General features: G+C 39.0%; 3 protein-coding genes and 1 pseudogene across 7 annotated transcripts; 2 read left to right on the top strand and 2 right to left on the bottom strand.

Moving 5' to 3' along the window:
- Positions 1-457: 457 nt before the first annotated feature.
- Positions 458-12,743, bottom strand: LOC131311889 (mediator-associated protein 2). 3 transcript variants are annotated; one of them, XM_058339515.1, is made up of 6 exons: positions 12,618-12,743; positions 11,129-11,276; positions 7,426-7,504; positions 7,106-7,189; positions 6,239-6,652; positions 458-689 (listed from the first exon to the last, which is right to left on the bottom strand). In XM_058339515.1, exons 2-5 carry the CDS (start codon positions 11,255-11,257, stop codon positions 6,240-6,242), a joined length of 705 nt encoding a protein of 234 aa, XP_058195498.1. In that variant the 5' UTR covers positions 11,258-11,276; positions 12,618-12,743; the 3' UTR covers positions 458-689; position 6,239. The 3 variants fall into 3 exon arrangements, with proteins under 3 accessions (XP_058195498.1, XP_058195497.1, XP_058195496.1); XM_058339514.1 differs by lacking the exon at positions 458-689 and adding an exon at positions 11,423-11,523 and having other exon boundaries at positions 6,040-6,652; positions 12,618-12,741; XM_058339513.1 differs by lacking the exon at positions 458-689 and having other exon boundaries at positions 6,040-6,652.
- LOC131311578 (sterol 14-demethylase-like) lies at positions 3,022-3,977 on the bottom strand (annotated as a pseudogene).
- Positions 8,934-9,462, top strand: LOC131311891 (uncharacterized). The gene is made up of 2 exons (XM_058339517.1): positions 8,934-9,273; positions 9,350-9,462. Exons 1-2 carry the CDS (start codon positions 8,934-8,936, stop codon positions 9,427-9,429), a joined length of 420 nt encoding a protein of 139 aa, XP_058195500.1. The 3' UTR covers positions 9,430-9,462.
- On the top strand, positions 12,691-23,379 carry LOC131311886 (protein NRT1/ PTR FAMILY 6.1). 3 transcript variants are annotated; one of them, XM_058339509.1, is made up of 6 exons: positions 17,632-17,686; positions 17,771-17,833; positions 18,237-18,507; positions 20,788-21,005; positions 21,210-21,790; positions 22,305-23,379. In XM_058339509.1, the coding sequence occupies exons 3-6, from the start codon at positions 18,249-18,251 to the stop codon at positions 23,134-23,136; spliced, it is 1,890 nt and encodes a 629-aa protein (XP_058195492.1). In that variant the 5' UTR covers positions 17,632-17,686; positions 17,771-17,833; positions 18,237-18,248; the 3' UTR covers positions 23,137-23,379. The 3 variants fall into 3 exon arrangements, with proteins under 3 accessions (XP_058195491.1, XP_058195493.1, XP_058195492.1); XM_058339508.1 differs by lacking the exons at positions 17,632-17,686; positions 17,771-17,833 and adding an exon at positions 12,691-12,744; XM_058339510.1 differs by lacking the exon at positions 17,771-17,833 and having other exon boundaries at positions 17,492-17,648.
- The last annotated feature ends 42 nt before the right edge of the window (positions 23,380-23,421 follow it).

Raw genomic sequence — 23,421 nt, 5'->3', positions numbered from 1 at the left:
GATAGGAGCTTCGCAAAACATTATTCAGTGCTCTTGCTTGAGGGCTCTTTGTTTTAGTTCGAGATATATGAGTTGAGATTTGTTGATTTATGGTTAATTTGAACATAAATGTACTTGTTTTTCTAGATATATCCCTTCCAGCTGATCTTCGTGTATCTTAATTAATTTGAGAGACATTGATCTTACATTTAGCCGGGGAGTATACTGACCAAAGTCCTGTATAGATCGATCCAATTAATGACATGTAATTCTTGTAGTAAAACAACGCATGCATTATGGGGCCGAGGGTATAGTGCACTTCGCGATGGTGATCTAGATGATATCATCATAGTTCAAACCATTCAATTTTTCAAAATTGTTGACCACTTTAATTGTCCGAAAAAAATCAAACAGATATCAATAATCATATGATCAAACAATATTTATTATAAAACATAAAAGATTAGTATAATTCAGAGACTAAAGTGTCATACAATTCTCTCTCGATCATGTGGGGCTACAAATATTTGATTCACCAGATTCTCTGAATAAACAAAGTACTCGATCGAAGAACTTTATAAAATGACAAGTTCGAATCATGCATGATGATGATATCTCGAAACATCTCACCGAGGCACACCACTGCACAATAGATTGGTAGTCAAAGTCTTCATCCGCTCACAATTTGGTCATATATTTCAGAATTGATTCTGGAGACGCAATAAACTTATGAATCGTTTTTTGAGTCATATAGTAAGTTTGATTATATATACTGAATTATTGAATGCAAAAATATTACTATGCAAACAAGAGCTCATATTTGATTCCGTAGCTTCAGATATTAATTGGTTTCTCCATAAAATTATAAGTGAAATTTATCACAAACATCAAAACAATTAATTCTTAAACTGATCGATGTGTAGAATATACGCTAGTCAATTTTGAAATACTGCAAGTAATTAGTTAATCAATTTTATAGTCAATTTAGCTTACTTACTTACAATACGATAGATATGATATACTTCAATAATACACACCAAACAATAAAACACACACTGTGAATGGTAATTCAGAGCCGATTCTGGTACCGATACACCCCCTGTTATTGGACGTATATACTAAATGTACTCCCATTTTTAGCCATTGGATGATAATCATTTATTCTTAACACTTCAATATTCAGTGGGATAATTAAACTTATTGAATTCTTAAACTATCTAAATTGATGTCTAGTCAAGTCTGATTTGAGATTATCCGTGAATCTAGTGGACAACGACAATTATATTATCAACTCCTAGTGAGGCTATCAAATAATACTGAAATGTCTTTTTGATACCTAAGTGAGGTTATCAAATTATCAATTCCTAGTTGATCTAAATTGATGATCTTGTTTTTTTTCCTCGTCATAGCAACAGTTTTTCTTTCTTTTTTTGTTTTTTTTTTGAGAGATACTCCATAGCATCACTTGAGGGCTGAAAAACTGAAATAAACAACAAAGGGAAATTTATAGAATTATTTTAATTCGACATATGAAATTTAGTTTTTGAAACGAAAATCTAGAAAAAAAAGAAAAATTTCGCTGATGGATGTATGAAGTAAGTAAACATATTAATTAGCAGTGGAGGGATAGTTGAGTCACGTATTTAGTTAATTATAGCGGTCATTTAACAGCGGTGCTACACCCATCGCTCTAAATATTTTCCGCTCAATATCTCATTGTTCGTCATCTCGGCAAATCAATAGTCCGGAGAAGAGTTTTTTTAAAATCTGGACTATCCAAAATACTTTAGAACGGTGAGATTGAAAGCGGTAGAAGAAGCGGTGAATTTTGAACGGTGAGTGTAGACTTTCTATTCATTTAATGGACTTTGCAAAATACAAAAGTACATATTGAGAGGTCGAATTCTACCTTTCCTAAAAAAATTGAATAAATTAAATTTGAAAATGATTTTGCCCGCCAAGAACTCATGCAAACTAGTAGATAAATGTTAAAACCAATAGCTCAAACAAATCATAATTTTGTTACATACAAGATGTATGACAAAGTCATCCTATTTGAACAATCATAATTCATTCCTCTTGATAACCTCGATGAAAAGCTCATTTGAGATCCATGTTATCGGTAAATACAACTTAAACACCTTTAAAAGCCTCGCTAATCTTACAATTCAAGCTTGAACAATTCACTGCCCGACGTCCATGCATCTGTGACTAATGTTGGTCTAATATGAATGTCACATAGTAATTATGCAATCAAGGAATGTTGTCACTGTAAGAGTACATAATACTTGTTTAGAGATAATTAATGACATCGAGAAACCAAGTGACCGACGTGACTGTTGGAGAAATATACTCTATATTCGAGTTGGCAACGAAGATTGAGAACGTAATAGTCAAATTCGAGGTGGGTTGTTTGATTATTTGACCCAAATTTCTCATTGCACGCAATTCGGGTCATACAAACAAATTTTAGCACAATTGATTTCAGAATTGATTCTGCAAACGCAATCAATTTATGAATCGATTGTTTGGTGATAGTAAGTTTGATTATAGTACTGGATTCTGAATTGCTAAATATGACACAAAACAACTTGATTTTACTTCTCTATTGGACAAACATAAGTATGTACAAATTTGATTGTGTAGCTTCAAACTCTATAAATTTTATTGTGAAATTAATCACAAACTTCATTTTTTTTTTTTTTTCACGGGAAAGATGATTTTTATTACAAACTCAAAGAGGGTCCAGAGGCCCGACAATCCTCAAGAGCAAGGATTGATAGCCAATGGGGAACACGACCCCACCAACTCTCCATCCCAACCCTTAATCACAAACTTTTCACAACTATCGATTGTCGAATCGATTGCTGTCGGACCCTATACTTTTTTCAAAATACAAATAATGAGGCCCAATATAACTCATAACATTATTTGGCCCGATTACAAACACACTATTTTAGCCCAAAATACAAAATACAAACAAGCTAGGCAATATTAATCTTAACATTTCTCACTCCAAGTTACTAGTTAATACTAGGAAGTTCAGGGGGCTTGTAACGCCCCGGCGACCTTGTCTTCCTCCCTACCGGGCGCGAACCTGTCAGGGTCGAACGCGTCCGGATCCTTGTAAATATGAGGGAGACGGTTAGCGAAAGCAGGTGACGTTCCAACGATGTGGCCCTTGGGTACGTCGTACTCCTTCCCTTCCCTAGTCTTCACACTGAAGTCACTGAGGGAGGTACGCAACAGTAACTGAGGGGGGTGGAGTCTCAGTGCTTCCTTGATGCACCTATACAAAATTTCCATCTCCAACAGGACATCGTGATCGACTTTTTTTCCCGTGTTTTTCCGCCAGATTTCTCTGCTCGTGCAACACCAACGGAAGGTACTTCTTGTTGCTGAGGAGGTGGGCGCCGGTCCAAGTGGCGGTTATGGAGCTGGTGTTGCGCCTGGCTACGAGAGTGCCGATCAGCAGTCCGGTGATCTCAGACTCGGTGGTCGGGCGGCTGTCTCTGTACCTCGAGTCCGTCAGGGACTGAAGCAGGTCGTTCTCCGATTTGCCGGTGCGCTTGCGCTTGCGGACTTATGAAAATTAATATTTTTCCACATGAAGAATAGAGATGGTGTTGCTACCCAGGGACATTCCTGTTGTACTTTTGTGTAGATATTATAATACAATGTTTTCTTTTCAGAAGGCTTGAGTTTTGTAATAAAACTTGGTAATTGTTTGGTTACGTTTTTGTAATAAGTGTTTTTAGAAATAAATTAGTTATGTTTTTCTCAAGTAATTGTCTCCAAATTTTCTATTTTATAGAAAAGAGGCCTGGATGAGCATTAGGACTCATCGGCCGGTTACGACGACTTGACGATGCTCCTAGGTTCGGGGTCGTGACAGGGCTGGTCTGATAACATTGATGGAACTGCAGGATGATCAGAAAGAAGAACACACGAGACAAAGGAGCACACAGGCAAACTACTCTTGTGATGATCAACTTCATCGACGTCAGAGCTCGCTGAAATCAGGGGGATAGATCTGCCAATAGAGAGAAAGGGAGAAGGAGAGGAACCGGGGGGGGGGGGGGGGTGGGGCAGGAAAACTATAAGCGTCGAAACTCTTTTAGAGAGAGAGACAGAGAGACCTCAAAAGCCCAAACTATTTAGTTCAAACCAGTACCATGTTGCATTCGTTGAATTCAAGTTCAAATATGAAAAAATACTACTCCCTCCGTCCCTTTTTTAAGTATCCTGTTTCGTAACTCCAACTTATTAATAAAACATTATTATTATACATTTCACATTAACTTTTACCTCAACTTTCCTTACTTACCCTCTATGGAGGCATCATCATTACACTTTTACTCCCTAACTTTTCAAAATGAAATATACTTTTAGAGACAAAATGGAAACCACTAACTTTATAAAATGGACACTTATTAAGGAACAACCCAAAATAGAATACTGGACTTTAAAAAGGGGACAGAGGGAGTAAATTTTTAATAGATAATGAATTAGATAGTGACGTGCAAGGGTTACCTTTAAGTACCACGTTGCATTGCTAAGATATAGTACTAATTGAATTATTTTCCAAACTATATAGTTCAAACCGGTACCATGCTGCATTCATTGAATTCAAGTTCAAATATGAAAAAATACTAAATTTTTAATAGATAAGGAATTAGATAGTGGTGTGCAAGGGTTATCTTTAAGTACCACGTTGCATTGCTAAGATGGAGTAGTACTAATTGAATTATTTTCCAAAGTATATAGTTCAAACCAGTACCACGTTGCATCCATTGAATTCAAGTTCAAATATGAAAAAATACTAAATTTTTAATAGATAAGGAATTAGATAGTAGCGTGCAAGGGTTATCTTTAAGTACCATGTTGCATTGCTAAGATATAGTACTAATTGAATTATTTTCCAAACTGTATAGTTCAAAGTTCAAACGAGTACGGTGTTTCATTCATTCAAGTTCAAACATGAAAAAAACTCTAAATAATTGATAAATTTTTAAGTAGTGCCGTGCATGGGTTGTCTATAAGTATAACATTGTATTAATAAGATAGTGCTAATTGAATTATTTTCCAAACTATATATACTTCAAACCAGTACCATGTTGCATTCAATGAATTCAAGTTCAAACACGAAAAAAAATACTACTAAATAATAGAGTAAATATCATACACAAATGAAGTAACAAAAAGGGCGCTTCACATACGTTGTATTCAACAAAAGGATCATAGTTCCAAAAGTTTGTCTTTATTAATACTCTCCAACTGTCTTGAAAATTCACTTCATCACCCTCCCAAAAGTTTTTGTATCAACACATACCTATTTTGTCCAAAGAGCAGAATTACAAGAAGATGAACATAAGCCTCTTACTAGATAACAGTAAAATAGTAACTCAAATAAGTTATGTTAATGATTGATATTGTCCATTCGTCCAAACAATTGTGCTACGATCATAACCTTTGTAGTTTCTGCCGTTGCTTTAGGAGAGAGAGTGTGAGTGCTGTAATTGCAGGAATGGCATCATTACCAAAAATTTCCTTACTTTTTTTTGAGAAATTCATTGATGACCAAATACGATGATTGCAACATACCGTGTTCACCTACTACAACCTACCGTGTTCACCAAATCAAATGAAGGATTCGAGTCTTGCAATATATTGATCAGACGGTCAGGTGTTCCATGAAGGGGTTTTTTCCCCCTTGATTTCAATAAACAGTACTCAGGATTTGCATATGAAAATTTACTTGCTTTATCTAAGGTGTGAGTCTTAAGGAATAGAAGTTACTCGGGCACGAGGAACCGAAAAAATGACTCAACTTTCCCACAAGAAAAAAACAAACAGCAAAGAACTATGTCTGTAGAAGTACTCGTGAACAGCATCAGAAGGCATTATCATGGCCCTGATGGCTACAGAAAGAAATAAATACTTCCACGGACATCAGAAAGAAATGAAAGAGGAAAATAAGTGAAGTTAAACAAAGAATTGGAAAGGCCTCTGCACAAATTAAGTACACAAAATCACACCGACTCCTAATAAAGCCCCAGATTCACAACTCAACAAAAATGTTTGATGATTTCGGTTTTCTAATTGTTTTACAGACAACCACTCAACTTATATAAAAAGCCAACAGAATGCAAAATTTCGGGAACCTGAACCCAGAACACCTAATCTTTCAATTGTTTTTATCGTTCGAAATGCTTGGCAAGTTTAAGGAGGGCGTAAAGAACATTTGCATAGACTATACCTTACTCATGTTTCTTTTTCTTCCTTGATATGTTTTCATTAGAATGCTCTACGGACCCAGAAGAAGTGACTGCACTATGACCTCGCCCTGAGTCTTGAGTGGATTGTTCCCTGGACACAGTTGGCTCTTTAATATGCCTTTTCTTTGGAGGCCCTGATGGCTCCCCCACCTCCGACATAGAACTTTTAGATTTGCTACTACTTTTAGATTTGCTACTACGCATTGAGGTGCCAGCTGAATGTGAGCTCTTTGCCCCAACACTCTTACTAGGAGTTGCACGATGATGAGATGAATTGGTCAAGGAAGTGGCAGAAGATCTCTGAGACATCTGCTTGTGCTTATTGGTATTCTGTTTCTCCAGTTCACTAGGGTCTGGGTAATGGATAAGTTGCACACGGCGTGAAATCTTCCCAACTGTGGATAGGATAAAACAGCATCATACAAGTGCATTAAATTGTATTCACCCCCAAAAAAGAAGAAGAAAAAAGTATGCACCTTGTACAGTAATAGCGAGAACAAACCCCAAGCACTTTGACAATAGTAAAGAACATCACTAACAAAACTATACAACTAATATATTGACTTTATTTTGAAAACAATGACTCTTCATCCTCTTCAAGCTCATCATATGGCATATAGGCTTAAAGTGAAGGGCGAGGTTCAAACGAGGAAAGGCTTATGGTGGATACCTAGGCCCATAAGTAAAACCAATTGCAACCAGGGGGCATCAATAATGCATAAAAGGACCATAAATCCACAACACGGTTAATCAATACACTTAGATAAAATATTCATTCAGGCAAAAGAAAAGGAAGCAACTGCAACAATGAGTGAAAGGCAAGAAACTCATCAAATGCAAGGGCTTACCAATTTGTGATTCGAGTGCAGATGATAGGAAAACTGTCGCATCTGGATCTTGCGCATTGAAATTGACCACATCATATGATTTTCCTGCCATCACGAAAGACATTTCACCACAATATAAGTTTTGCAAAAATGCACTTAGTAATACTGAACTGTCAGTCTCCATATATGGCACATTTTTTTTTTGTAACACTCTCATATCATAAATTTAACTAACTAGGCTTGTATCAAGCAACCACCAGAGATTGAAATCACACCAAACAAAGGACATGGGTGTCAAAACAACACATTCTTCTATGTAGCATTATCAAATTGATACTTGCCAGAGGAGCCCTCAAAACTGCCCAACAATCCATCGTGATGAAGCTTCAATGTCAGTTCTTGCCCATCAAAATCAGGAGCCTGCAATGCCAGGAACAAATCTAGTAAACTTGAAAACAGACTAAGCTAGATTTCAGAAACAACAATGGACACTACAAAAAACGCCCTCCTGATTTCCTTCTAATCTAACTAAGATTATGGTGGCCACTGTGGAAGTCATTTGGAACTGTACATCAGTTTCAGCAACATCGCATCACGACACAAGCTGATTTTGCGTGGAAGAAAACCAACGTTATATAATGATGTGTGGGAGTTTTGGTCCTTTATCCTCCCGTGGTTCAAGTAGACAGGTGAATCCAGAAGTGTGATGTTTATCTTATAATTGGTGAGGAGGAGAAAGGTGTGATGATTCTGCTATGTTTGATGTGTATTATTCGAAAGGAAAGAAATGGCGGACATTCTGACGGCATTGAAAGTTCTTTGTATATGTTAAAACCACTATAGAGCTTTTCTGTTAGCACTTCAAATAGTTGGAAAAAAAAAAAAAAAGATTCACCTTCTCAAGATCACTTTCAAGATTCTATAGATTTCTCTTAACACACTTGTATGGGAAGATTCAAACTGGGGATAGAACTTTGGAGAAGAATGACGAGATCAGAGCAGGCGTGGCCAACTTCTATGCCGGTTTGTTTAAGGAGGAGGGCAGAGTCGCCCCTGGTTGACGATTTGGAGTTTGATGCTATTTTGGTTGAGGAGGCTTCATGGCTGGAAAGACCGTTTGATGAAACGGAAGTGTTAGATGCCTTAAAGTCTTTGAATGGAGACAACGCGCCTGGTCCGGATGGTATGTCATTGGCTTTCTTTCAACGTTGTTGGGGAGTGGTGAGAGGAGAAGTGTTGGGTATGTTCCACCATTTTTGGAGGTTTGGAGAATTTGAAAGGAGTTTGAATCCTTCTTTTGTAGCTTTGATCACAAAAAAGGGAGGAGCGGAAGACATCAAGGATTTTAAACCTATCAGTTTACTCGGCGGAGCTTACAAGTTGTTGGCTAAAGTGCTGGCAATTCGTTTGAAGAAGGTGGTGGGCAAGGTTGTTTCGGAGTCTTAGAATGCTTTTGTTGAGGGGAGACAGATTCTTGATGCGGTGTTGGTGGCTAATGAGTGCATAGACTCGAGATTAAAGAGTGGTACTCAAGATATTATTTGCAAGCTAGATATTGAGAAAGCGTATGATCATGTTAATTGAGATTTTCTGATTTACATTATGCAACTGATGGGCTTTGGAGAGCTGTGGGGGAAATGGATAAAATTTTGCAACTCTTCTGTCAGTATGTCTATCATGGTGAATGGGACTCCTGCAGGGTTTTTTCAAACTTCAAGAGGTCTACGTCAGGGTAATCTTCTCTCCCCCGCTTCTCTTTATTTTAGTCATGGAAGCGTCCAATCGGTTGATTTAGAAAGCAGTTGAGGGTGGTTTCTTACATGGTTTTGAGGTGGCCAAGGTAAATGGTATGGGGTTGATGGTCTCTCACATTCTCTATGCTGGTGATACTTTGTTGTTTTGTGATGCGGAACCGAAGCAGATGGGATACCTTCGGTGTGTCCTGTTATGCTTCAACACTGTTTCTGGTCTCAAGGTGAATTTGGGCAAATCAGAGATGATTCCGATTTGTGTGGTTGAAGACATAGGGGATATTGCTCATGTTTTGGGCTGCAAGGTGGCGGCACTTCCGGTGTCATATTTGGGATTGCCGTTGGGTTCTTCTTACAAAGCAAAGGCAGTGTGGGATTCAGTTGAAGAAAGATTTCAGAAGAGGTCGGCAAGTTGGAAGCGGCAATACATTCCAAAAGGTGGTAGAGTGACCTTAATCAAAAAATACGTTTTCTAGCTTGCCCATTTACTTTATGTCTCAATTTGTCATTCCAGCTTCTGTGGCTAAGAGAATAGAGAAAATACAAAGAGACTTTCTTTGGAGTGGTGTAGGGGAAAGTTTAAATACCATCTAGTTGAGTGGGACAAGGTTTGCGCTCCCATGAGAGGGCGGTTTGGGTGTGAGGAGGTTAAAGTTGTTCAATCAAGCCTTGTTGGGCAAATGGCTTTGGAGATTTGCTTGTGAAAGGGAAAGATGGTGGAGAAAGATAATAGTGGCAAAGTATGGATGTGGGTAAGGAGATTGGGCTTCCCTTGATGTGAGGATCCTTTATGGTGTGGCGCTTTGGAGGGGCATTATGAATGGGTGGGGAGGTTTTTGGTAAGAATACTCGTATGGCGGTTGGTGACGGGTGTAGAGTGAAGTTTTGGGAGCATGTATGGTGTGGGGATGCATGTTTGAGGGAAACTTTTCCGGATATTTATCTTTTAGCTTGCGACAAAGATGTGAAAGTTTATGATTACCTCCATGTCCAGAATGGAGTTACTGTTTAGGATATCCGCTTGTGTAGAGATGTGCGTGTACAGGAGGAGGCGGCTAGGAGGAGGCGGCTTTGATGGTGTTGCTCTCTAGAGTATGATGTACGGGGGTTAGGAGAAGGGGAGGATGAGATGCGGTGGAATCTATCTTCATCTAGAGCCTTTCGAGTGAAATCCTTTTATCTAGCTTTATGTCGGAGGGGTAATTCCTCCTTTCCTTGGCAAGCTATTTGGAAAACAGCGGCTCCGCTTAAAATGAGTTTCTTTGTTTGGTGTGCGGCTCAAGGCAAGATTCTTACTATCGATAACTTGATTCGGAGACAGAGAATCTTGGTAAATTGGTGTTGTATGTGCAAAAGGGATATGGAGACGGTCAATCACCTCCTCCTTCATTGCCCAGTGGCATGAGAACTTTGGACTTTGATCTTCTCTTGGTTTGGGATACAGTGGGTTGTATCAAGTAGTGTCATGAAACTCTTAATTGCTTGGAAAGGTGCTAGAGTGGGAAAAGGAGGGAAGCATGTTTGGGCTATGATCCCTCTTTGTTTGATGTGGGTGATTTGGCGTGAAAGAAATTCGAGATGCTTTGAAGGGGTTGAAAAGCTTTTATCAAGAATCAAAAGTTTTTTGTTAAATAGATTGTATAGTTGGGACAAGTATGATTGTTTTCCATCTCTTGACCAATTTTTAGATTGGTTTGAACTTTTTCAATCGAATAGGAGTGCAAGTGTATAGGACCCGTTTGTCTTGTGGCCTTCAATTGTATATGGGTGGCATTCCATTAATGCCTTCTTGGTAATATAATCTTTTACGGCCCTTTTTGCGATTTTCATACAAATGGTTCGCATTGCTCAAATGCCTGTGCTATTATGCTTCGATTATTTATCCAAAAAAGAAGAGATATGGTAGTTTACCAAATAATGCTTGCTATTTTTCCTTTTGTGGATTGTAGGCTTTCTCTTTTTTGTAGGTAAATACATGGATTTCTCCATCAGTTTTTTATTAGGAAACTGAAATATACAAGTCTTTCTAGCATCTCACACTCCTTTCTCCCCTGTTGTCCCTCCCATGAGGAGTGCGGAAGGCTAAAAGTCTAGAGTGAATTACATGTTCCTAGAAACCAATAGGAGTATAATGCAATGTAAAAAGGTATTCTTCTCTAATTTACTAAGTTAATGGTTTTTCCACCGTTAGCCCACATTGGCGATATCCTTGTTTGACACAACATCGTGTTGTCTCATGGTAAAATTGTGTTCGAAAAGGAAGAGACGGGCAAAAAGAACCAAAAAACCTTACTTGGTTCATCGGCCATTGAATGAGCCAAAGCTCTTTCGAGTCTGTTGAACTAAGTTCGATGAGTGGATCCTTGACATACTCATGGAATTCTGGTGGAGGTATGTTGTCCACTTGATTAGCAGCATCCATCCCTTCCAAAAAAGAGTACCTAAATCGACAACAAAACAGAACAATTGGTTGATAAAACATTAATAGTAATCTCAATATCTTTCTTGTGCTACCAAAAATGAAAGCAATGGGAAGGCTAGTGTGGTTTTAAAAAATGCTCATGACGAAAGGTTTGGAGGCACTTACTAAGCTCTCTCTCACACCCTAATTGAAGTGGAAGCTTCCGGTGGGAATAATTTTTTTATACATAATTGGAGGTTGGCCTAAGCGACTTTCTGTTACCAGAACTACATAAATCACATAATGGCAAATAAGGAAAGAGTGGCGGCTGTAATACCCATTCAATTACCAATGTTTGAAGTATATGGTCAGACAAATGATGCATCATGAATATGTAGTTTGGTCGTATGACATGCATTAAGTGGTGCAAGCTAATTATGAAGTGTAGAGACCAAAATGAAGGGTCCAATGTAATCCCAAAGTACACTTTAGCGGGGTTCATCAGGTTGTTCAGAGGTCCCGCCTGTCTTGTCCACCACCCACCCTTTCTTGACTTGGAACGTTCTGGGGACCATGGGCGAAAGGCAGTACAAGTTTTGGTTAGTCCTCCTCAGTCGGCTTTTTATACCTAGCAGGAACATACCGTACAACGTGCTGCTAACACAAGAATTAGCCAGGAACTTTCATCCCCAAAGAGGGGTGAACGAGCATCTCTCTTAGTCTCTTATGCCAAACAAAGATGAAACTGGGGCTCCACAATAATGAGCCAAGCCTAGTTATCGATGTGTTAGCAATGTTCTAAAAAGTGCTCGGTGCTAGGAGGGCGGCCGACCACCTTCGAGCTTCGAGACCTATTAATCGGCCATTAATCGCCCTTTAGCAACTAGTCGGTTTTTTTTAAAAAAATATTCTGCAACCTCCCTACCATTAATAATCACAGATTTCCTAGTTGATGTGATATATCTTCTCCCAAAAAATTTCCTAGTTCTCTTTGGCTATCGGATACTCAATGTTAACACTTCTGAATGTTAACAGTTCTCAACATTTCAAATATAGAGACATAGAAACTACATTTCAAAGATTTTAAAAACAATTATTGTATAATTACTAGCCCAACCAGTATAGACTGTATAATTACTTTATTTATATATACACCAAACAATAGTTACAATACTACACGTTGTGTTAAAATTTAAAAAAAAAATTTACTAGGTGGGAGAATTACAGCAGAGAGAGAAAGAGACTGCTAGGTGGGAGTTCTCAGAAGCCGGATATCAAGCATCCAAAAAAATTGGGAAGAGAAACTCCCTCCTTCCCTTCTGCTTACGAGAGAGAGAGAGAGAGAGAGAGAGAGAGAGAGAGAGAGAGAGAGAGAAATTACAGCAGTGAGGCGATCGGCGATGAGAGGCGGCGGCGTTGACTAGCGTCCGCGATGAGAGGCGATCGATCGACTGGGCGTGGCGTCGGCGATGACTGGGTTTCTTCCCAGAGAGATGAGAGGCGATCAGGTAACAAGCCCTACGACTGATTCGAAGGTTATTAAACTGGTACGAGTAAATAACAGTTACCCCCTTTGTTTTCCAAAAATACAGATTTACCCCGACTAATCGCCCATTAACCGATTAATCGCTCATTAACCGATTAATCGACTTATCACCTACTAGACGCCAACCGATTAACCATGATTAACCGGCGACTAACTCCGCCGACCGACTAATTCAAACGATTAGCATTAATCTAATCGGTTAGGCCAAATTTTCAATTAATCGGCGATTAATCCTACCTTTTAGAACACTGTGTGTTAGAGCTTAGTTTCACGAGCCGAACCTCTACAAACAAACCAAGCTATTACAATAAAGCCGAGCTACAACTAGCTTGAGCTTGGCATCTTTACTAAACAAACTCAAAACTCGAGCTCGAATCATTTACTAACAAGCCTTGCCTCGTCTCTTGTTGCTAGCAAACATCTTGGTTCGTTTACAACCCTAGCCCTATCCACATTACGCGGCTAAGGCACTAACTCCAACTCCAAACCCTACCTCTCCCTTACATATCCCACCATTGTGCTGATAAACATAGAAGATTACGATACAGAAGTTGGGAAAATAAACAGTCGGCCCCCTGGGTAGAACCCTAGAAAGCAATTGTTTCAGGCCTCCTTCAAAAAAATATAGTAAATTAGAGGCCGGTCCTGGTTTTTAGGTTCGGTTTGATCCCAACCCTGAATATTATTTGCAAACCTGCTTAGGCTCGGATATGTATCTCATGACTTTTTTGCCCTTTTTACTCCGCATCGTCAACTCATCTCGCCATTCCTCCTCTCTTTCTGCAAAACCTCTCTCTCTCTCTCTCTCTCTCTCTCTCTCTCTCTCTCTCTCTCTCTCTCTCTCTCTCTTGTTTCCACATTTTCCATCAAGATCCAGCATTAGCTTCGTCTCAAAGGTGCGTCGATTGTATGGTTGTTGTTCCACTAGTACTTCTCCAGCATGCCGTGGTCAGAGGCAGATTCTGTTTCAATTGAAGAAGAAAATCTTCATTTACTTCGACGACATTTCCGACCAACACAGCCAGGAGGAAGAGCTCTATGAAGACTAGAGCCTGAGCCCCGACGTAAGCGAGTCGCTGTCTAGCTCATTTTCGTCTTCCAGCGTCGCCACTACCCGTCTGATTTTTGCAAGTTACTGCTTTCCGCCGCCAGCGGTGTTCTTCAAGTATAAAGGAAACATAAAATTATTTTGTCCAGACTGCCACAATTATTTCATCGGCAATATTTCTCAAGTTCACAAATTGCTCGATTTCGTCGGCATTAAAGACAAAGCTCGGCCAGATGTCCTGCCACATGTAAACACATCTCTGTTCTTTTTCACAAATATGACCTTGCTACGTGTAAGGTCCGTTCCAGAAATCTTTTTAAAAAATAAACAGCTTATTTCACATTTTCAAACTAAAAAATAATGTAAATGAAAAATAAATTTTCAATTTTTTTTTGCATCGTATAAAAGATTTCATCGAGATCTTTCAAATAAGATCCATATTGTATATTTTTAAATTTCAATAAAACCATAATTTTTGAGCTTGAAATTGCCTTTTTAAAAAATAAGAACTTTTTTTCGTTTGCGGAACGGGCTCTAAGTATTACAAATGTTACCCTATGACTTTGATTATATACGTTAATGACCTCCAGTGTCCAAAAATGTTCCAGCCGTTTTTCGTCCTAGACTTATTGAGCAATCAAACATTATTCACCTCTCTCTCTTCTTTTTTTGGTGAAAAGGAACTTCCGTTGAAAGTTAGAGATACATCGTACGGAATAAGAAACACCCCGAGAGTCATCCAATAGTCCAATGGCTGGATCTTAATAAAGTGAGGGAAAATTCAAAACATGCGTAGATTTAGCATATCTAGTCACAATGTCGGCACATTTGAAGCTTTCCTACATGATATAATTGATTGGAGGCCAACCCAGATGTCGGAGAAGGTCTTGACAGTCCCGAGCAATAGGTCCCAAATGATGTCATTCAATTGGAGTCATCCGTTATGTCCACTTCGATTTCTCCGTCACCGAGCTGCTTATCTATAATGAATTGGAGACCATCCCTCAAAGCCCGATGCCCTGTCGCAATCCAGGCATGAGTCAATGTTTCCGTCGGAATCCTGCAATCCAATTTCCTTGACAATCCCGAATAAAACCTCCCAAAGTAGCCTCATTCCTATTAACACTACCTGCACAATAGTAGTATTGCACAATGCTTTTAGCTAGCATTGAACTTGGCAGATTTTAGGGAATGAACCATTAAAAGAGGTTCTCAGGTATTTCCTAATGTCTTTTGGCATGTTCGTGTGTTTGATACGAATACGCCAATTACTTACGGCATGTTTGAGAATCATTTACTTTTCGGATTTTAAGTTTTGAATTGTACATTATAGGAGTACGTTTTTGAATTATAAATAGAATCAGTAAAAATTGCTTGGATGATATGTAGGGACTAAATTTTTACGAAGTGTTTGGTCAAACTATATTTGATTCGAGAGAAATGAATGATAAGACTTGAAATGGACCATTAGATTGTGACGGTCCATTTCTTTTTTAAAAAACAAAAAAAAAAGTAGTAATTTTTGAGATGCCTATTAATTTCCAATATTCAAAATTTTTTTTTGCATGAATAATTTACAACCTGAGACATTTAAACTGAATGACATAGGATCGTGGTAGCTCCACTTCTCCTCACATATGGATTTCATGAGAGAATCATCATTCACATATTATGAAAGAACTAGAATCCTCTCATGCAATTCTTATGCGAGGAGAAACGAAATGACTCGTGGTTATTATTTTGTATGTGTCAGCATTTAAATTATCAACATAAAAGAAGGGAATTGATAATGCCAAAATCCTTTTTGTTTTTGTCAAAACTTTTTTTGTTCCTGCCAAAACTCATTCATTGCATGACTTAAATTACCCTCCACTATATCACTTACTTTACGAAAATACCCTTTAAAATCCCATAAGTGCAATGTGTTTTCAAGTTGGAAAATAATATTAGCACTCCAAAAATTGATGAAGGCACTCCAAAAAACAAAGAAAAGTGACTTTGAAATTACACTGGTTTTGGAGTGCATGCATCAATTTTTGGAGTGCCAATATCATTTACCTTTCCAGTTTCACGTTTCAAGCAAAAATGCAAGGATACATGAGCAAATTCTAGAGCTAATCTTAGAAGAGAAGCAAACAAAAATTAAACATCAACCAAAAATGCAATTCACAAGCAAAACTAGAGGTAATTTGACAAGAGACATAAACAAAAATAATCCTCTGGATTTGAAGGGGCATTTTCGTAAAATACGTGATATAGTGAAGAGCAATTAAGTAATGCAATGAATGAGTTTTAGCAGAAACAAAAAGGGTTTTGGCATGAACAAAAATGGTTTTGGCATTATCAGCTCCCTAAAAGAATCAAGTTTATCGAATTTTTGATTAGCTGACAAATCAAATTATTTTTAGAAAATTGAATACTACACTTCCTTTTTTGACATCTACATTCTTTTTTTTGTCTTATAGCAAAAAAATTACACACTTTTAACACTAAAATCCAAAAAAAGAAGTGTAGATCGATGTCAAAAAATAGAGTGTAGAATTCAATTTTCCTTTTTTATCTCCAGACAAATGAATAGTTAGAAATTTGACAGTCCGTACAATTCCAATTGTCTATTAATTGTTCTGTCACACTCTACGTTATGTTGAGAAAACTATTGATGTCCTAGTGGCTCTATTTTCTCACAAGAATAACTAACATATAAAGACTTGCCAAATCAACAGTTTAAATCAAATAAATGTCGTTCCACGTGAGGATCACATGGTGATCAACACGATAGGGCGGTATTTCATTTACCAAGGATGGTAGCCTAGTAGTTCAAAACTTACTCCCAAGAGGTTTAGGTGATAGTCATAAGGTTCGAGTTGTGCGATCGACGCCCCCTCAAATCTTGCCCTCTTGCGAAGTTTAATTGTGTTCCACCAGCTTCGGGTGGAGTGATAGAAGCTATGGCTGTTTAGTCCGTTTTGAAGCACGACACGGGTCCCAAAAGAGGACTGCTACGCTTGGTCGCCCCCCTCCACTCTTTCGGTTTAGGAATAAAGAAATTGATTTTCTCAGTCAAATACTACTCTCTATTTTCTTTCCAAACGCGCCCTCCTTCCACTTCTCATACAATGAAATTCGATACGTCCGCCCCATTAAGGCTCCAACGGTCTGCGCCTACCTTCCTACCACTGGGGGAGTCATACCCATGAGAGAGAGAGAGAGAGAGAGAGAGTGTGGGGGCTCAATATTTGAACAATGGCGTTAAATACAGCTGCAACTACCTCCACACTCTCACGAGCAAAACGCATTAAATGGCCCTTACTCTTATGAGAGAAAAAACTCTCATCTTTCTAAATTTTCTCGTACCCTTTTTTACCTGTCTTTTCTTCGTTTGGTTCTTCCTTCACGTGTCGGTTGCTGACACGAACCTACTCACACAATCCTTCCAAAAAAAAAAAAATTTTCTTTCGCTCCCGCTCTCAATCTCCTCTCTGCCTCACGCTTTCAGTCCTCGCTCTCGCGAATCTTAATGCGTTAAGATATTTTCGAAAGACACTTTCGCGCTCACGCTCGGGCACGCGCACGCGTATTACGGGACTTCCAATATATGAATCACTATACCCCATCTTAATACAGACAAGCAGCCCCTTTCACATTTACTCTCCCAACCGTTTTGATTGCTCACCAGTTCAATTATCATCCCCACCCCCCACCTGCAATTGAGGTTTTTGCTTCTGTCTTGTTTCTTTCATCCCCATCATCTCAGCTTCTGATATTTAGTCCTCTGGTTTGCAAATTCTTTCCACTTGAGCTCTCACTGTTCTAGTTGGGTAGGTGAACTCTCTCTTCCCCCTGATTGATGGAATTAACTATGCAATTCTTCCTTCCTCTTGTTGCATTCAGGAATTGTACTTAGCAAGTCGCACTCTCTCTCCCCCCGGATTGATGAAATTAACTATGCACTTCTTCCTTCCTCTTGTTGCATTCAGGAATTATACTTAGCAAGTCGCATCAGGTTATCTATACCCGTTTGCCGTTTTATCTCCACTCGTGTAATTTTAGCCGCAGGATCATCTATAAGACTTATATTGATTAAGAGTATTTTTTACTATGGCCGAAATTGCATGGGAACAGGATTTCTATTCACATGCAATGTTCTTGTGCAATTTCAGCCGTTGGGTCTCTCAGGATACGAGTTTTTCTGAAATTCTGTGGCTGAAATTGCACGAAAACAGAGGTACACATAGGTACCTAGGTACATGTTTTCTGAATTCCTAGCAAGCAAACTAGTCATATTCTCATGGTTTTGACATTTTTTATAGAGACCCTTCATTCAGATTTCAATGAGTTTGTTCTTCAACCAGATAATACAAATCACATTATGAAATCTGTTTTTTTGTGGGTTTTTGTACTTTCAGGGGCTTGTGGAGATGGGTACCGTGGGAGAAATCAAGTCGTCGGAAGGGACGCCGGGGACGCCTGTGACTGTTGAAATGGAAAAGGAAGGGAATTCTTCTGATCATAGTTATAGGAGGAAGAAGCTGGGGCTCTACTTCATGGAGTCCGATGACCGGCGGACGGCGTTGGGCGGCGGTTATACAGGGGGAACTACGCCGGTGAATATCCATGGGAAGCCCATTGTTGATCTTTCCAAGACTGGTGGTTGGATTGCCGCCTTTTTCATTTTTGGTAAGCGTTTGAACAAATCTTCCAGATTCAAAACTTTTGCCAATTTTCAATGAACTACTAAATTCTAGGAGAACATTACAATTCCAGCGTTGAAGTAGCAAAGCTTGCCTAGGAGCACTTGGCGGTAGCCCGGCCCGACCCTGAAATTTTGGGGGTCTAAGGCAAACTTTGGTGGTTGGGTCCCTTGCGTACTTTTACTAGCAAATAAAATAGTAATTAGTAAATCAATCTCAAAATGGAAAAAAAAAAATTGTAATAAGGTAAATTGGGAAAAATTCAAAAAAACCGCTGAACTTACACCGCAATGTCTCATAGGTCTCCAAACTTAATGTATTTTCAATTTAACCTCCAAAGTTTACAAAAAAAACTTATAATTAAGCCTTTGCCGTCATCTTCTATCAAGTTACAAACGAAATTGTGAAATGTTTACTGTTCATCTAAAGTTTAATATTTATTTGGACCCCATTACAGATCCTATAAAGATGATTTAAACGGCAAGTCATTCTTAAAATATTTTTTTTATAGCTTTATTAAAAAAATTAGCTTAATCCAATCTCGGTAAGGCTCTCATATGAGTTAGGGCTCTCTTAGGGTGCTCATAAGAAGATCTTAGAGTCAAAAATTCATTATAACCATTTAGGATAAAATTATCAGAAGAATAAAATCTTTGCACCGGTTCAAACAGATTGAAAATTTGAACACTTAAGTTTTTAACTATTTTTTTAAAAAAAAAATTCACAAACAAATTGAACCGGATACAAAAAATTGAGTTCTCCAATTTTCAATCTGTTTGAACCGGTGCGAAGATTTTATTTTTTTGATAATTTTATTATAAATAGTCATAATAAATTTTTGGCTCTAAGACCTTTCAATGAGCACCCTAAGAGAGTCCTATCGATATTGGATTAGGCTAATTTTTTTAAGAAACCTATAAAAAAATATTTTAAGAATGATTTGTAGTTTGAATCATCTTTATAGGATCCGTAATGGGTTCAAAAAAATATTAAATGTTGGATGAACAATACACATTTCATAATTCCGTTTGTAACTTGACAGAAGATAACGGCAAACGCTTAATTGTAAGTTTTTTTGTAAACTTTGGAGGTTAAAATGAAAGTCCATTGAGTTTGGATGTCTATAGGACATTGCGGTGTAAGTTCAGCGGGTTTTTTTAATTTTTCCCAATTAAATTTTTGAAAGTAGTAACTCTAGTAAGAGCGTAAAAGTATTACTTAAATATCAGTTTCCTTGCATTTTTTGTAGCAAAAGTAGTATTGCATAATGTGCTTATTCTTTAGGCTGTTGATTTTGCCACTTTTTTTTTTGTTAACGTAACAAAAAAAGAAAGTGGCAAAATCATTTCCCTTTCTTTATACCTAGTATAATATTCTACAAAATTGAAGACCCGAGGTGCAAGCCTTTCTCCCCTCTCCTCAGGGGCGGGCTTGATGGTAGCCGAGTTGGCAAAGGCAGCCGGGTGTAACTCCCTGCCCTTTCTAATGCGAATGTAAACCTTCCACAACTACTTAAGATAAGTGTCGGGAGTTGACAACGCCCCCCTCAATACGACATCTCCCACGGCAGTAAGCCAGCAAAATACAAAGCTTTGCCATTGCCCCTTCTTGGCATCCACAGTGGATGCGGTTTCGGAGCTGCCTATGAGGGGCAGAGTCGGAATTTTCAATTTGTGGAGTATAAAAACTAGAACAATAGCAGTTTTTAGGACAAATTAGGAGCTTAGCAAACATGGAAAATGGATATAAGTAAATAGATGTATTTTTTTGGGATCCGCATATAACTGCAATCATTAACATGAACAAATTGAAAACCCAAGGGATTTGGCCAAATGAGTACGAGAAAGCAAATATGAAGTCGCATGTTCGAATCTCACTGAGACCAAACATTCCAAAACCTTGGCCCACTGGGGGGTTTGCCCGGTTGTTAAATTCAAGGCCCCGGCATTAGTCGAGATGCGCATAAGCTAGTCGGACATCTGTTATAAAAATTCCAAAAAACAAGAACGAGTTGAAACAAGTCCTATTAAAGGTATGGAATGTAGATTAATTAACTCAAGTGCATCGTGATAAAGCACTCAAACTCAATAGTACAATCCTTATCCAGCTATCAAATCACCTGCTATGCAAGTGTGAAACTTTTTCCTATTCGTTCTAATAATCACCTGATATGAAGCAAGAGTAGTTCTTTGTTTGTGTTTTGTTGTTGTGCATTGGAATAGGATGACAATCTGAGAGCGAGCTTGACTCCTTTTTCCTTGTCCAGGGAACGAAATGGCAGAGAGGATGGCTTATTTTGGCCTTTCGGTTAATATGGTGGCATTTATGTTCTATGTCATGCATCGACCTTTCTCTAGTTCAGCAAACGCGGTCAACAATTTCTTGGGAATATCACAAGCCTCCTCTGTGCTTGGTGGCTTTATAGCTGATGCATATCTCGGTCGATATTGGACTATTGCCATTTTTACCACTATATATCTCGCAGTAAGATTTCGTTCTTGGAACCTAAGCATTTAAGTAGAATGCGTAGTTGCCGCCAATAACTTCACACCTAAATTATGTTGATTGAATGAATTGCAACATATCCATTTCTGGTATTCTAGCAGAGTTGCACATGTGTTGTGTTTGGGGATATTGCCATTGTTTTTACTGACAAGAGCTACTTGTTACCTTATTTTCATTCCGGAGGGTTTGACAGGAATAACCTTATGTGCAACAATGAACATTTTTGTGCCAAACCAAGACCAGTGCGACCAGATCGCCCTACTTCTCGGCAACTGTGAACCTGCAAAACCATGGCAGATGCTTTACCTCAACACGGTTCTTTACTTGACTGGATTTGGAGCTGCGGGTATAAGGCCATGCGTTTCTTCTTTTGGGGCCGATCAGTTTGACGAGAGGAGTAGAGATTACAAGGCTCACCTGGACAGGTTTTTCAACTTCTTCTATCTCTCTGTCACTACTGGTGCGATCGTGGCCTTCACTGCCGTAGTCTACATTCAGATGCAACACGGATGGGGATCTGCTTTCGGTGCCTTGGCCATTGCTATGGGGATGTCAAACTTGGTCTTCTTCCTTGGCACTCCCTTGTACAGGCATAGGTTGCCTGGGGGTAGTCCTCTGACTCGTGTTGCGCAAGTTTTGGTTGCTGCCTTTCGGAAGAGAAACGCCTCCTTTGATAGCAGTGAGTTAATTGGACTCTATGAGGTTCCAGGAAAACGATCTGCTATAAAGGGCAGCAGCAAGATAGCTCATTCCGATGATTTCAGGTACGAAAGGTTCTTTCGTTCTCTCTCCGGCAATCTATTCTTGCTTCCGATTACACGAATACAAATTCTTAAAATGATACAATCTAGGCAAGCGCCAAGCCTTCAATTGACAGTTCTACCTAAATTGATTCCAGGAACTTAATTAAGATCTCCATGGACAATCCATTGCACTTTGTTAGGCAATGAACCAACCACACCCCCAAATCACAATGTACAAAGAATAATCAATTACATCAAGAAAGCAGGACACACTGTAAGTAGTTCAGCTAGATTGCCTACTATCATGGTTATTTGCTGCCAGTTAGCCGATGCTATGGTTTACAGCAACCAATTACCGTAGAACCCTTAACTCACATGAGACTTCGCCAAGTGAATGTATGACGAGGTGTACAGTACTAATCATGCTCCACAAACCTATCAACACACATCTGTTATTTTCCTTCTGCTTTCCATGAATATATTGAATTTGTGTAGCTGTTTTACCGTGTCTTTCTCCTGGTGTTTGTCCTTACAGATGTTTAGACAAGGCAGCCCTGCAACTGAAGGAAGACGGTCCTGACCCGAGTCCATGGCGGCTTTGCACCGTTACACAAGTTGAAGAAGTCAAGATCCTTTGGAAACTCATTCCCATCCCTGCTTGCACTATAATGCTCAGCCTCGTCTTGACAGAGTACTTGACCCTATCAGTACAACAAGCATACACATTAAACACGCAACTCGGTCATCTAAAACTCCCTGTCACGTGCATGCCTGTATTCCCTGGCCTCAGTATATTCCTCATACTCTCTCTCTACTACTTGATATTCGTCCCTCTCTCTCGCCGCATCACAGGCCATCCCCACGGGGCCTCTCAGCTTCAGAGAGTAGGTATTGGAATGGCCGTTTCAATTTTATCGGTGGCTTGGGCTGCGATTTTTGAAAGGTACAGAAGAAACTATGCAATAGAACACGGATACGTGGCTAGTTTTCTATCTGCGATGCCGAACCTGAGTGCATACTGGCTTTTAATCCAATACTGCCTGATTGGGATTGCTGAAGTGTTCTGTATTGTGGGATTACTTGAATTTCTCTATGAGGAGGCTCCGGATGCCATGAGAAGCATAGGCTCGGCTTACGCTGCTCTAGCTGGGGGTTTGGGTTGCTTCGCAGCCACTATACTGAACAACATTGTCAAATCTGCCACGGGTAGTGACAAAGAAAGAAGAGAATCGTGGCTGTCACAAAACATTAACACCGGGAGGTTTGATTACTTCTACTGGCTTCTCACGGTTCTCAGTGTGATCAACTTCTGCGCATTTCTGTATGTTGCACGTCGGTACAAGTATAGAGTAAAGCAGGAAATATGAACAGGGGAGATGGGTAAATGAGGTATCGATTAGAAGTTTGTTATTACTTATTATTAGGAAGTTTACACATTTTGAGTTCAGGTAAGAGGCATTCGTTTGGTTCCCCTTCGCGATTGCATTGCGAAAATTGTGATGTGATGCATTATGTTTTCTAAGAATTTCGCGCAATAGAACTTGATACAGTTACTTGTTACAGCTTGTACTTCAACAAGGAATGAAAAATGCTTGATTGGTGGCGCGATCTTTCTGCTGTTCTGCTATGGAATGGAACTTTTAAGTTACAAG

Source organism: Rhododendron vialii, chromosome 12a (genome assembly GCF_030253575.1).
Source record: "Rhododendron vialii isolate Sample 1 chromosome 12a, ASM3025357v1".
In the NCBI taxonomy this organism is placed as follows: domain Eukaryota; kingdom Viridiplantae; phylum Streptophyta; class Magnoliopsida; order Ericales; family Ericaceae; genus Rhododendron; species Rhododendron vialii.
The sequence above is the reverse complement of the archived record's forward strand: the minus strand, read 5'-3'. Positions and strand labels throughout refer to the sequence as shown.

Excerpts from the sequence above, each read along its gene's own strand:
- LOC131311886 (XM_058339508.1), top strand. The coding sequence starts at position 12,706 with ATGACTGGGTTTCTTCCCAGAGAGATGAGAGGCGATCAG. Across the intron at positions 12,745-18,236 it reads GAGAGATGAGAGGCGATCAG|GGGCTTGTGGAGATGGGTAC; the intron begins GTAACAAGCCCT and ends TTGTACTTTCAG. Across the intron at positions 18,508-20,787 it reads TGCCGCCTTTTTCATTTTTG|GGAACGAAATGGCAGAGAGG; the intron begins GTAAGCGTTTGA and ends TTCCTTGTCCAG.
- LOC131311889 (XM_058339515.1), bottom strand. The coding sequence starts at position 11,257 with ATGGATGCTGCTAATCAAGTGGACAACATACCTCCACCAGAATTCCAT. Across the intron at positions 7,190-7,425 it reads CAGTTTTGAGGGCTCCTCTG|GAAAATCATATGATGTGGTC; the intron begins GCAAGTATCAAT and ends TCGTGATGGCAG. Across the intron at positions 6,653-7,105 it reads TGCACTCGAATCACAAATTG|TTGGGAAGATTTCACGCCGT; the intron begins GTAAGCCCTTGC and ends TCCTATCCACAG.
- LOC131311891 (XM_058339517.1), top strand. The coding sequence starts at position 8,934 with ATGGGGTTGATGGTCTCTCACATTCTCTATGCTGGTGATACTTTGTTG. Across the intron at positions 9,274-9,349 it reads GCGGCAATACATTCCAAAAG|CTTCTGTGGCTAAGAGAATA; the intron begins GTGGTAGAGTGA and ends TTGTCATTCCAG.